Source organism: Rhinolophus ferrumequinum, chromosome 6, assembly GCF_004115265.2.
Source record: "Rhinolophus ferrumequinum isolate MPI-CBG mRhiFer1 chromosome 6, mRhiFer1_v1.p, whole genome shotgun sequence".
NCBI lineage: Eukaryota > Metazoa > Chordata > Mammalia > Chiroptera > Rhinolophidae > Rhinolophus > Rhinolophus ferrumequinum.
In genome coordinates this window covers 18,855,429-18,870,513 of record NC_046289.1, presented here as the reverse complement: position 1 = coordinate 18,870,513, position 15,085 = coordinate 18,855,429, and the positions used below count along the sequence as shown (strand labels likewise).

The following is a 15,085-nucleotide window of genomic DNA, read 5'->3' as shown; positions in this document are numbered from 1 at the left end:
TCAAGTTTAGAGACATGAATCAACTCTCGAGTGCTAACATTGCTAGAATCTCTGCAGGCTGATTCTACAGAGCTTTGCGTGGCCAGCAGTCTCAATTAAACCTGTTTACTTCCTTTTTTGTTTGTTTCTTTTCCTCAGTCTTGCTGCATGTAATATATTTCACAGTGGGTTAGATGTAATTACAAGGAAACTTAATTCTTTGTCTCATTTATCCTTCTTTAATTTTATACTATGAGGGCCATTTTGTCTCATTAATGGTTTTGTAGAACTGACAGAAAATAATCAACATGACTTCATGCAAACATTGCTTTATATTTCGTGATGGTAACAAAATCCTACAATAAATAGGTTGTCTATACCAGCTGCTCTGATTTCCTTCACACTGACTCATTTATAAAATCATTGCCATCTGGTTCTGCATTACCACTGACAGAACTTGTACTCAAAGGTTGTCAGTGAGTTTACAATTGTAAATACACATTTTTTTTCTCAATTCCTACTTTTGGTGACCCTTGTGCTACCTATGATATTTTTGCAGGACTTTTCTTTCTAGAAATGTTCTGCTTAAAAATATCCTATTCCTCTGTGAGAGGTGTCTATTCCTATTCTCAAATACTTCCATACCTACTGACGTTGTGTGCACATCACGCCCTTAAGGAATACTATTAGGTAATTCATTCAGGCATATAGTGAACACATGATGAGTGCCAACCACATGTCATATACAAGTGTTGTATTTTTATATCCAACCTTTCTCTCATTCAAATTTTCTCACTATCTAAATCTCACCCAACTCTCATGCCCTCCCTGCCTTTTCAGTGAAATTTTCCCTAATCACTCAGGTTCATAGGGAAAACTTCTGTCTTCATCCAATGCCTATCCTCTTAATGCTCTACAAATAAATGGAAGACCCAGACCAAGTGTTATGGGGAAAGCTCTTGAATTATCAAAGACTGATCTAAGAAAATTATCTATCTTTAATTTAGACATTGTCCTAATTGTTTTATAATGGTGGTGGTTTAGTTAAGTGTCTGTCCTTAAGTCTTCAGACACGAAAGGCATTTACTAAAGCAGAATAATAAATATGGTGGCTGGAAAGAGAAAAATGTAATAAGAAATAATACCAATATTCCCCATGAGTTTTCTCAGGGTCATTTGTTACATATCTATAATTCAATCCATTCCATAGCACAGTCCCTCTCTTTATATAAAATGGCTGAAAATTTCATCAGTGATATTTCCAAAAATCAACAAATGACAAAGAATAATTGGAATTACTCTATTTTATGAAAACATTTTACAAGGACCACCACTCTCCCACAGATCTCTGAACTATAAAGCAAAGAATAAATTTTGTTTTAACACCATGGGTGGTTTCTTTAAGGTGAGAGCAAATGTTGTGTTCTTGGGTAATCTTTTTTTTTTCAAGTTTATAGGAATGAAAAAACAGAAGTTATAAATGGAAAGAGACCCACAATGAAAAAATTGTGCTCTTAAAAAAAAACTTAATAGACTTTCCATTCTTTCAGATTTACTTTCCACCCATCACTTGGGCTGAACTAGTTTCTCTCTACGGGAAGAGGTGTAAAGACCCATTACCAGTCATTCCATCCCCGAAAGCCTATTAAAGAATAGGGTGCCTTTCAGAATATGTTGGAATATGTTTTCACTTCATGAAGAAAATATTTAAGCAATCTGCTATGGGCACACTATGTTTTAGCCTGTAATTGCCCATAACAAGGTTTATATATCTTATAGCATGATCCAAAAGTTTCCATTTTTACATCTCTACTTGACTGAAAGCAAGTCTTCCTGACATAAATACTTAAATATGGAATAAATATTGCATTGTTAATATGTAATTCTTTTAAATGAAATTAGGATTTCAATCCTTTCAATATATGTAAATAAGACAAATCTTAAATAAATACAGCATCATTAGACAGGAAAAAGAAAAAGAAAAAAACAGCATTAGAACAGGCCCTATATCAGGACTAAACGAGTTCGTTTTCTACCCTAAAACCAATTACTTCTCATATTTGGCTTATAGTCCTCCCGAACGTACATCTGAGCTGTTTTAAAAATGCATATAGAAATACATATTGTAGAAATTCCATGAAGTCCACCAAGTTCTAGCAGCTGAAATGTTTCTGTTAAAGTTGAATTCTAAGACACCTTTAACTGCAAAGGTAAAATTATAGTTCTATTTTCTTCAAAACACCACTTAAAAAAGAGAAGGGAAAAAAATGGGGAGGAAGAGAAGGAAAAAAGAGGGGAAAGTAGTATGAGATGAGAAGATGATTTCATATGAGAAAAAAAGATGAATGACAAAATAAAAAGAAGAAACACATAAAAAGGTATTTTTTAAAAGCCTGTATGCATAATACCATTATATAATTTGAGTACTGTCATATCATCAAATGAAATAAATACAGGGGTAAGTGATAGCTAAACGATGTGTTAGGTTATATTATATTTAAGCAATGCAATGCTTTCTGTATATATAATAATATAGAATTACTAGAACCTAGAGTTACTGGAGTTGCTTACCTTCAAGGAATTCAGAATATCCACGATTACTTCTGTTTTTATTTATCATTTCACTAGAACTATAAATTGAGTAAGAATATTCCATTTTAAAGGTAGAAAAACAAAACTAAATGTAATTTGTTCAAACAGGGACGGCAAGTAGTCTCGGGTTACTTGTTTAAGATCCAGTGTTAGACTCCAACGTTTGAAGCCCTAGTTGTAGCATTTAACTAGATGTATGGCCAGGGAGAACTGATTTAACCCTTCTAAGCTTTGCCTTCTCTTGCCTAAAAGGGACTTAATCAGAGTACCTAAAGGACAGCGTGGTTTCAGGGGTTAAGGGAGAGAATGCATACAGGGCACTTACCACAGTACCTGTAATAAAGTACTCCATAGATGTTTGCCAATAATATAGTAATATACTAACAAAAACAAAAATGGTCTGTGATAATAGAAAACTCAAAATCTAGGCATCTTGACTTCAAGGATATGTTTTAGTCAGAACTGCTGCCTCTCTTGTAAGACATTTTCTTTTACAGGGTGAGACACAGGCAATTCAATGGAATAACAGCATACTTTCTCTCACCATGACTGTGCAACAGATATAGCACCTCATTCTAAAAAAAAATGCAACGTGTTATTTTTTTTCATAAACTTTGCAGAACAAAAATGTGATTACCATATAACCATGCATTAAAATTTTATTATAATTATATATTAAGAAACAAAGTAAAAGGCACAATGAGAACTCATGATTACTTTCAGTTTCTCCATCGAGTCCCTGGAGAAGGTTTTACAAGCTGCATCAATTTCCTTTCCTATAACACCGAGAATGGACTCCTGTTCAGTCTCCAGACAAAGAAGTTGATCTTTGAGCTGCAATCTGGCCTCTTCCATCCTCCTTAAGTGCTCTTCTTCACTGCTTATATGTTTCTCCTAAAGCATTGATAAGAAATACAAACAATTATTAAGTGGAGGCAAGGAACAAACCTGTAATATCTGCACAAACAACTCAACGTGTATTAGAAAACAGAGCTGTCAGTCCCTTCACTTTACTAAAATCAAACATTCTGCCTACTCATTAACTGAGGTCAAGTTACAGAGAATTCATAAGTAGGACATCGAGGGAACTGGTCAGTGGATACTTGGCAAAGAAAATTATAGTAATTCTGTAACCAAAAGATGAAAAACTTCCTTTACCATTTTAATAATTTAATGCCATTGATGGATCAAAGAGTAAAAGCTGATACTACATACTGACTTTGAGCTTTCAATAAATATTAGTAAAGCACTAGAAAATGCAAAATGTCAAAAAAGATAAGTGTCAGTGCCTTCATTTCAGGAAAAAAAAAATAAGTGTTACTATCTTTATCTCATCAAAACATCATTTTTAAAAAGTCTAAGTTTTCAAATGCAGTTATACTACACAAATGTTTTGTGTCATGAAAATTTAATGAAAACAAGATGGAGGCACTTTTCAAGTAAGCAAATATATTTAATGAAAAGAGATTTCTAAGGAACCCTCTAAGACATTACAAGGACTTGGGGGCCCCCTGTAGGCAAAACAATTTCCAATCATGATTACACAATTTCATTACTAGAGGAATTGAAGTCATACTGCACAAGGCTTGCAAGAAAGGAACAGAATCGCTAGAATTCTAAGTGTAAACAGTGGACCAAAAAAATCACGATGGCTGGTTTGTTTTGCCCTTAATCATTACCTAGCAGCCTAATCATCTTTACCTACCCTAGGAAATACAACACAAGTAGGAAGATAAGGTGGTTAAAAACCTCAGCTTGAATTTAAAATAACAAAGAGATTTAGCTGCTCAATGAAAATTAATCATGAAAGGGAGAATGGTATTTTAGCAGAATAATCACACATAATATTTTCTTTCAACTTACTTCTAAAAACAAAGGAAACACCCTCAGCCCAAAAGAACAGTCCTTTCACAGCCTCTCTTCTTCTGCCCTTCTCTCCAGCCTCGTGGCCCTCCTTTCCATTCTCTCATATTTTAACTTCTTGCAGCTTCTCAAATATGCTACATGCGTCTCCTGTAACCAATCTGACGTGTGTAAACTCTGCTTCAAGTTGTACTGTTTTTGTACTGTTTCAAAAGGAGTTAGTAGGCAATAGACAGCATTTATTTTGATGAGTACATCATCCCGGTCTGAATCTCAGCTTCGGAAACTTAGGAACTGAATTTTCTTTTCTTTTGGGTACTCTGAGTGGAGTCTCTCTCAGCAGTAGAGTAACATAAAGCTCACAAGAGACTAATATACCAACTAGAATGCCACTCAATTAACTACATGAGTTTACAAGGCGAACCATATAACTGCCATATGGATCGGAATGCTTGTGTCAGCATAACCAGTACATTTTTCTCCCTGCAGACCAATCTAGATGAGAAGGCAAATTATAATCAGAATGCTGTTTAATGAACAGGAAATCAGAGCAAGGGGGGTTGTTTTATGAAACAATGTTTAAACGGCATCACTCTAAAGGCAGCCTGAAGTGTCCATCTACACATCAGGGATTTACAAAGCACAAGAACAAGAGAGTTCCATTCTCATGGGTAGCGTTTGGATGGAGACTGCTGAAGTACATCTCCCTAACTTTCTCCTTTGTCTACATTCAGATTCTGACAACACTCCTTCCTGACTGATACATTTCTTTAGATACATCACTATCTTTGCCAAGTCTTGCTCTCTGAAAAATTAACATCCTGGGTCTGAACAATATTTGATGATTTTACAGTTTGCTTACGAGAAAGCAACCTTTCTGTCAGGTCCCCAGGTAAGGATACTTGACTCTGTATTGCTGTTACATAGCAACAAGAACTCATCAGGACAAATGCTATCTCCTTTTGAAATAGTGCAACTTCAGAGCTGTACACATCAAACTGGTCCGAGGAGGCACATGTAGGCACACCTGCCATCTATACTTCTTATCCTTCAGAGTTTATCCTTCAAGACCCAGTCTCCTTTCTTTCCTGATCTCCCAATACAGAGTGTTCCCACAGCACATTATTCATATCATAGTTTAAAAAACAAACGGACCAAACTGTAATATAATTATTTGTTTCTGCACCTGTCTCCCTCAATAAACTGTTTATTTCAGGAGACCACAAAACATGTTTATAATCATCTTTAAACGCCCCAACTTCGCTGAATAAGGGATTTAAACCTTTTTTTAAAGACTCAAATTCAGCACTGTAAACATCATTTCCTCAATTACCATGCAGACATATACACGCAGAGGCTCCTGAGGTGTGCTAAGAGGTTTCCTCTATGCATACATAAGCCTCCAGACTGCTGCAGTGTTCTTGCCGGTCTGATATTAATAGAGAAAACACTCTATCGGGGGTTTACTGGTGCATTTAAAGGATAACTGTTCATAATCTAACTCCACACAATTCACACTGATGCTCTAATTGATCTTTTCTGTTCTCGTTTCCCTCACAGCCCTCTTTCTTTTATCCACTATCACTTTCCTGCACTCTGCTATGACTTTTATTAAGAGGAAGACAAAACTATTTCCATATATTGATATTCTTAAAATGTTTATATTGTCAGAAAAGGCTCTGTAAGTTCAATCTCTTCAGCAAAGACCGAAAATGTCATTATCCACTTCACCATCCCCCATGAGACAATTAGCATGCATGCCACGTCTGACCTCCCTTTGAAGTAAGACTCACAGAACTATGAGCTCACTGGACCTGAGAGATCAGCAGGTTCAACTATCTGTTCTTTCAGGAATCCCTTCTTTCACCTTTTACGTTTCTGACAGATGGTCATCCAACCCCTGCACGACCAGCTCAAGTTTCAAGGAACAGAGTACTAGACAAAACTGTAAAATCTCTCCATTAGTCTAAGTGCTATACTCAAGAATTAAAGTAAATAAGTGAATTTTCCACCACTCCTAAATCTTCTACAGTTCCAGGTGAAGGTCCATGCATGTTCTGTTATTGAACTAGGTTCCAAACACCCCACCGTACTGGTTCTCCATCCTCTGGCATGTGCTCCAAGATCCTAAATCTAAGAGTTAAGTTAGCTTTTCCATTCTGTACTTAAGCAACTGTAATCTCATTTACTCACCCATTCAACTCATTTGTATGGAAGGCCTACTACGGTGAGATATTCTTCTGGTCATTAGGACCAGAGATAATGAGACAGATAAGGTTCCTGCCCTCATCGAACCAACAAATACCTGCATTAAAGTTCGCAAGTTTTATTTGGCCCCATTCTTATGGCTTGAGAATATCTATGTTTATGCTAACTGCAGCACCAAATAAATTGGCTTTTTCCTCCCAGTTTCATGTTTCAGAAATACCTCCACTAATGGAGCAAGCACAGATAATTCTGTGGGAGGAGTGGGAAACTGGCTGACATTAATCTATTTGTGCTGTCTGATTTGGGGGCATATAAATTAATAAGGGCAGATGATAATATTTAAGCACTACCGTAGCTATTCCCTGATCGTCTAGTGCATTCAAAGGGAACAGCAATTCTAAAACAAAAAGCTGGTAAGACGAGATATTTTAGAGACTGTTTAGAAATATGGAAGACACAGTCACTCCAACTGCAATGCTTCGAAGTGAATGGACACTTCGGGTTTGGGGACTATACAAATATTCTTTGTGGGAAGGTGGAGGGAGGCAGAGAATGTGTGGATAGACTGAGATGAAGCTGACTGAAGCAGTCTATATGATTCTAGCAGAGAGATATCCTAGACCATCGCTGAGTTTGAGGAAGACTATAAGAGAACAAACTCAATCCTTAATTTTACAGATGAGGAAACCAAAGTTCAAACAACCTAAGGAACTTCACTAAAGTCAAAGCGCCTACAACCCACAACCTGAGTCCCCTGACTCCCTGAAAAGTGCTCTCTATTAAGATGCTAGAAAGGTCAAGTTTTTAAAACTGGAGTTAAGAAAGCCAATGTGAAAAACTCAGAAAAAAAGTTATTAGAAGGTTATACGGGGACTAACGTAGTCTTAAAGTAGAAAGAATAACAAAAAATATTTCTGAATGAGACTCATCACAAAAGAAAATATATGACATATTGGCAAATTCAGAATAGACCACAAAAAAGGGGGGAAAAGCCATCTAGCATGCACAATATTCTCAACTTTTGGTGGCTGTCCATCTACACTGAAGAGGTACTCTGTGTACACATAGAATCTGTTCTTGGCAGATTTTAGTTAAAAAGAATACTAATCACACACTAAGCATGTACAGTTCCACAAGACAGCAAAGGTTTTAAGAAGCTTCCATTTCAGAACAGGAAAGAACATTATTGACATTTGTGTCTAAAGGAAATAAATAATACTGCTTACAATCTCATATCACACACACACACACAGTTGAATGGCTTGATCAAAGGACCTGTAATTCGAAGAATAAGAAATGCTGCTCTACTTAATACATTTGTGTTTCAGCACGCTCTTTACAACTCAGAAAATTCACTTTCCCGAAGGCTGTAAAGATTTTAAGGAGACACGATCTTAACGGAAATAGAACACCTTCAATAAATTAGAGCACGTCCAAAATGTTATCTCCTTAGTAAAAGCTTATGAAATTCCTTCAATGTCTTAAGAGTTCGAAAAAAGCCACTTTATTTCCAATATGGCTATTACGTGAAATGAAAACAATTCTTCACACATCTTTACAAACACTATGGTAAATAAAGCACACTCACACAACTAAACAGATCATTAGTTTACCAAGTTAATGTTTTTCCGTTACTGAAAACTAACTTGAATAAGCAAGCGTGACAATATTTCAGCCCCAATGCCGTCTCCAATACATCAGCGGGGGTGAGGGAGAGATAGGATAAGAGGTAGAGAGAGATCAAACAATATTAAAGGCTGAAATAAAAACTAACACAATGCAATGTAATTCAAAGTTATTGGAAGCATGACTGGTTGAAACTTTAGACCTACACACATCACCTAAAACGTTTTGAGAAAGAGTATCTCTGTAACACGACAACTGGTATGCATAAGCCTTAAATCCAGGACACTAGCATTACAAGGCAAATTATGAAACTATCCTGAACAAAAATTGGATCTGTCTGGAAGCTGTTTATCTGACTCTCTAAAGAAGGCTCACATTACTTATGCCAACAGTTGACTCAGCTGCGAGGAAGTTAAGATACAATATGAAACGCAAACCAAGGCAGAAACTGTAGCGCGACTACAAGAGAAGGATCTACTACGGATATTACAGGAGACCTGGAAAGACTTTAATCTGGAAAATTCCCACACCGCAGTTCAAACTGTCTTGCAAAACTGCCAATAAATAAATAAGTAAATAACATATGAAGTGCTGGTCACACCACACTTTTTACAAACTTATTTCTTAAAAATTGAAGATCTTACATGATGGTAGATGTCTTAAATTCAAAATATAGCTATAAACACTTAGACTGGTATCAAAAAGTAAACAAAAAACAAAACAAAGTAACAACACTTCTAAAAATCCATACCTCAGATCAATCTGAAAAAGTCTCCATGGATTCCATCTACAAATGACATATCCTTTGCCACCTGTGAACCCAATACTACTCAGGAATAAAGAAGACAGGGAAAGGTCATGAACTGAATTTTTTCTTCATTATAAAAGTCCAATAACATGCTCCTGCTTCCTTACATAGATAATGTAACAAGACAGAAAACCGGAGCTCTCAGGTAGACAAGGTGCCCTCTCTATGCTCCCGTGGCACTTTATACGAGCTTCTGCTATAGCACTTACTCCCACGTGTATCTTTTATGTCTGTCTCCTCACCAGACAGCGAGTTCCTCTAGGAGCAAAAATCTTCATTTAAATATCCCAGCACCTGGTAGACTGTCTCACATAGCAGTCAATCAATAAATGTTCTGGAACATATATATCCTGTTATGTTCTTTACATTCCAGAAGCATTTTTTTTTTAGTGTATTCTCTATGTGTCAAGAATAGTAGACCCCAACTATACAACAATGAGGAAAAAACAGAATCTCTGAACTCAAATAATATTTCGTGTTTCAGTCAGTTGGTTTTTGCAATAAATTAATTAATTAGTGAACTCACTGAGGGTAACCATCTTTTCAGTAGCAGGTTATTATAACTGTCAAGGCAAGTTGATGTCACGAAAGTGAGAGCGCTGCCAGTGGTAAGGAGTAATCAGATGCAGAGTAAGTTTTGAGGCTAGAACCAACAAGATCTGCTGATGAACTAGGGAGGGGGTCCATGTGTGAGAGAATGAGGTGGTTCTTTATACGCATTTAGAAAGCAAAAGAACATTGTAATTCCTACTAGAAGATTGGTTTCCTAAAATAAAAATGCTATTTTGTGGGTTAGATATATTCTTTTTTGTCCTTTATGAGTAGACACTTTACATTACTTCCTTCAAAGGAGAGAAAGAAGTTATGATTAATAATATGTTAAGAGTAAGAACTGAGAACATCAGTAAAACAGTAGAGCTAATAGAAAAAGTAAAGGCATAATTACAACACTGGATATGTGATTCAGTGTGTCTTAAAACTTGCATGTGGAAAGACTTTCCAATTCATAACCTGGTCTTAGGCTTAGGAAAGCTATCCGTAAGACAGAAACAAAAAAATGCAAATTCAAATTTAAACTTCTAACCCCATTTAAGGAAATTATTTTTGCCTCAGGCTTTTTAGTATCTTTTCCTAGCAGAATATTGAGCAACACAAAGATCATTGGCAGCATAATCAAAAAGGTGTTGGATATGTATTGGATACATTCCTAGAAATTAAAATTCAAAGTTGGAAACAAAAATATCTCTAAAGGGTATTTTATGCATTCATTAAGTTTTAGGGCCATTTTGTAATTATTACGTATTTCTATTGAGTCAAATGCCTGGAAACAGAAATAACATTATTTAAAATCAGCCACTTTTGATGCATTTCTATTTCTGAAACAAAATATGGACAAGGAAACAAACAACTAGAGTTTCAGATTATGCATTTGGAACGAACATTGTTTAATTTTTCAGAAGAAAAAAGAATGTATCATTCATCTCCAGAGAAATGTTTATAAGCTTACAGTGTCTTTAAAAACCATCAGAATTTCTTTCCCTCCTCCTTTTTTTCATAAAGGATGCTTAAGCATGCATTTATTCTTATGAAAGAATATGAAAAAAAAGTTTAAAAACAAATCTCCAAATGATATAACTCATGTATACAATAAGCACCCCCTAGCTGTTTTTTTTTTCCCTAAAATTTACAGGATATTGCTTGTTCAACATTAAATGACGAAATGGATTGAGTCAACAAGCATTTTAAATAGCAATGAAAGAAAAAACTCAATGAAAACAAACCTGGACATTCATTTTATATTCCCTTTTAGGGTCTACCAAAGCAAGATAGGACTGCTAAACTTCAAGCAAAGCACTGAAACAGATATAGAACGCTTCATGTGGCCTATTTCCCTTGGCTTTCCACACAACTAAACAAATCCATGTGCCATTATCCAGCCTAATTCCTCCACTATGGGTATCACTCACAGTTTCAAAATTAAATGAAATCAAACTAATAGTAGGATTTTAAAGGAAAGTGCCCAACAGAACTATTTTCCTCTCAAGCCCCTGTAGTTAACCACTCAGTGAGTTAAGGTTAAACGGCAGGCCTCTCAACCAAGTTCAAATCAGGGGTCATGAAGACCCAAACTTCACTCCTTAAATTCATTTAAAATCAACCTCTTTGATTATCAGTGGTTGGTAGGAACAGAGTTTGAAAATGGCTTTTCCACACCCGTTTCATTTTGGATAATAAAGAGCAAATGTACTTCTATATACCTTTATTTCTTGTCCCCCCTCCGTCACAGCTGAATGTATAACAGCACCCTCCCCACACACACACACACACATTGTATGGTCACTTCACATTTGCATTCTAAACTTGTTTCTTAATATCAGGCATAGTGTTTCATACATGGTAAGCAGTCATGTCCGTAAAAGCCAAGGATTTTGTCCGTAATCCTTTTTGTCCGTAAAAGCCAAGGATTACTCCAAACTTAATGACTACAGGTGGTTCGATTAAAAATGCTTTACAAATAACAAACACAAAATTTATAATTTTACCTTTAATTTCACCATTTTATTATTTTCATTGTTGTTTTTTTTAAGATGAGAGAATCTGACAGGAAATTACTCATAACAGCCTAGTTACTGTTTATTTAGAGTATCTGGTTTAAATTTGCCTCCAAATTAATTTGTGGTAGGTACAGCTTTCTTCTACTCACACAATTTAAAATAGATGGAGCACCGAAGAAAGAGTACAGCCTACACAAAAATGGCCTAAAATGTACACATTAAAGTAAATGTTAGAAGTCAACAGTTTATTTGCTTCTACTTCCCTCTTGTTCTTCTGGAAAGAATTTGAAATCAGAGAATTCTGCCTTCTACTATCATAGAGTTTTTAGTAAAAAAAAAAAAAAAAAGAGGAACTTTGATTTTGCAAAGTAGTGAATACTTTATAGAATAGACATCTGACAATCATATATATTTTTCCACATCATAAAAAACAGAAATCCTAAACAGATGGTCAAATTAGAACCGAAACACAAAATTAAGCAACACTGATTCATTTCTTCCTGTCACAGATATCTTTTATGTGGCAATTGCAGGTTTTAATTAGACTTTTCTAACAAAATCATTGATGACTCCTCTTCCAAAATTTGTGTCAGGCTAAAAAAATCAGAGTATATCGTAATCTGTTGAATATAATAGCCCTAAATTTAAATTCAACAGTAGAGTGCAATGAAAAGACACAAATGTGAGTCATTTTACTGGCAGTAAATAAAGGGGAAAAAGAAAAGGAATCTGTGTTCATATCCTGTTTCCACCACAAGTTATGCAATGTTGTACAAGTCACAATATTATACTCTCAACCTCAGTTTCTACCACGTATAAAAATGGACATAAGTACACTTGCAAATGAGAATTACCATTATCATTTTTCAACGATCCACATTTTGTACAAGAAAACTATTTCCTGTTTTTATCCACCATAGCCATAGCTTTAAAATATGTTGCTTGGTGTCACTTCCAAATGATTTAAATAAAGCATTTCATGGAAAAGAACCAAAATACATTTCTATGAATCCCACTCTATTCAACACTTAGGTTCCTATGAACTGCTATAGCCTTGGATGTGCCCCAATGGTGGTGTTACAGTGTCTCCTAATTGTTTCACTGTAGTTATTCTCATACAATGAAAGAACTAATAACAGACAATAAAGTCCTCTAAAGAAAATTTAGTATAACTACGAAAATAAGCAAGTGTTACATGGGACAGCTAAGTGTCCCAGATAACCTACATAATCTATATACTGGCCGGAAATGGTTCGTACAGATTTTCACACAATGGGAAAAACAAGACTGGTAAACCTGAGTCCTATTTTCATTTCTACCAGTGCACAGCTGGGAGCAGTTGGGCAAGTCAATTAACTCTTCGGGCCAGAATTACCTCATCTGTAAAAGAAGGTGTTGGGAGTTGGTATTGTTTAAAGTCTTTTTACGTTTTATAATTACACTGGTGCCCAATGTTTTGGAAAGTAACACCTTTGGACAACAGTCCAGTACAACCTTATAAACTCTGAGGCAATGCTTGTTAAAAACAAAAGCTAGTACATAGATTTTCTTTTCTTTTCCTTTTTGGGGAGGGAGAACAAAAAACAGAAACTACTGAAGAGTATTCCAACATTGCCGAGTCTAGCTGTAACTACAAGGCACGTGTACCCCTGTGACAGCATGTCCTATAAAAGAGGAAGTTCCACATATGGCGTGATTTTTGGTGGACTAAAGGAGAACACTAAATAAAACCAGGAGAACAGATACCTCTGGCTTTCTCCTGGTTTGGGTATCTAGTGGCAAAAGGCATATTCTCATAGTTCTGCTTAGAACTGAAACAGTAACAAATACAAATGAAAGCACTAGATCATGCAGGATAAAAATTACTTGATCTATAATTTTAAAATAGAAAAGACAGAAATAACGTTATCAACAACAAAAGAATGCTACATTTACCAGATGAAATACTGGGTGGCAAATAAACATGATTTTGAAAAATGTTCAATGACGGGTAAATTCAGACGTCAAACACAGCTTATAAATAATATATCTGCCCAAAATACTGTATATGTTTTTCATAGAACATTCATACTTATGAAATGTAAGGACCAAGAGAACATACAGAATATAAGCAGAATATTCTACAAAACAATATTTTCTTAATTTTAGGCACCAGGTATGTCTAAATTATTATGTAAACATGTTCAAAATTAAAAACAATCTTTCAATACTTGTACTACAAGATTACTTGGAAAACTCTAGAAAGATGGCCAGTATCATTAATAAGCTCATAGGTATGCTAATGAAAAAAATTTTTTAATTAAATCAGATATAGGTCTGTATAGATAAAACATTTCAAACCTTAACTATGTAAATTTTGATGACTTGCTGAGCAAAAACCATTTAATTATACACTAACTCTTGATGATTCACGGATTCCAGTGCAACCAATAAAAATATATTTCTTATAGAATAAACAGCATTATGAGTTGCCAGGTAAATGCCAGAAGAATAAAAAGTTTAATAGTCATAATACCTTTTTAGAACAAAAGAAGAAATCAACTACTTTCCTTTAAATTTTAAGCAAAAGGTATAATAAGGTTTAATGATACTATAGATGGGAGAAAAATTCTATCTCGAGCATTTCATGAGAGATTTCTTCCTAGTAAGAAACTCGTAATCAAGTCTTCATTGTGTATGTAAAAATTCCGTGGGTTGCATAATACTTGTTCTCTTTTACATGTAAAATTGAAAAATAACATTTGATGCTAAAGCAAAATCAGATGTTGGGGGAAACTGCATTTTATTATCACATATCACCACTGAATACATGAGGAAAATATGCTGAAGTTAGTTATTCTGTGCGTATAAACTAACAGCAATCATCCACCACTAATGAAGGCAGCCGGTGCTAATGCTGTATATGAATTTTGAGGGACTTTTAACATTTCTTAGCTTACCAAGCAATAAGATGACAAGAAACACAAGTCTAAACCAAAGTATGCAGTCAAAATAGTAGCAAGACTTTTAGAAAAAGGTGGAGTGTGTATTAGCGACGTAAGTAGCATCTTGTATTTCTGAGTGTTAGGATGGGCAGGCAAGAATACTGCTTTGTTTGTATATACCAATAATAAAATATCAGAAGGAGAAATTAAGAAGTCAGTCCCATTTACAATTGCTTCAAAGACTATAAAATACCTAGGAATACATTTAACCAAAGAAGTAAAAGATCTGTACTCAGAAAATTATAAGACACTGAAAAGAGAGAAATTAAAGAAGATACAAATAGATGGAAACACATACCATGCTCATGGATAGGAAGAATTAATGTCATTAAAATGTCCATACTGTCTAAGGCAATATATAGATTCAATGCAATTCCTATCAAACTACCAAGGACATTTTTCACAGAATTAGAACATATAATCCTAAAATTTATATGGAACCATAGAAGACCCTAGATAGGCTCGGCAAT

General features: G+C 35.1%; 1 protein-coding gene across 5 annotated transcripts in view; it reads right to left on the bottom strand.

Annotated features, from left to right (window-relative positions):
* The window catches only part of CEP128 (centrosomal protein 128), a 340,375-nt gene that overhangs the window by 210,827 nt on the left and 114,463 nt on the right, over window positions 1-15,085 (bottom strand). For all 5 annotated transcript variants that reach the window (XM_033109699.1, XM_033109698.1, XM_033109695.1 and 2 more), the window contains one exon: window positions 3,289-3,465. In XM_033109699.1, the coding sequence (XP_032965590.1) occupies window positions 3,289-3,465 (177 nt within the window). The remainder of the gene's footprint in view (window positions 1-3,288; window positions 3,466-15,085) is intronic.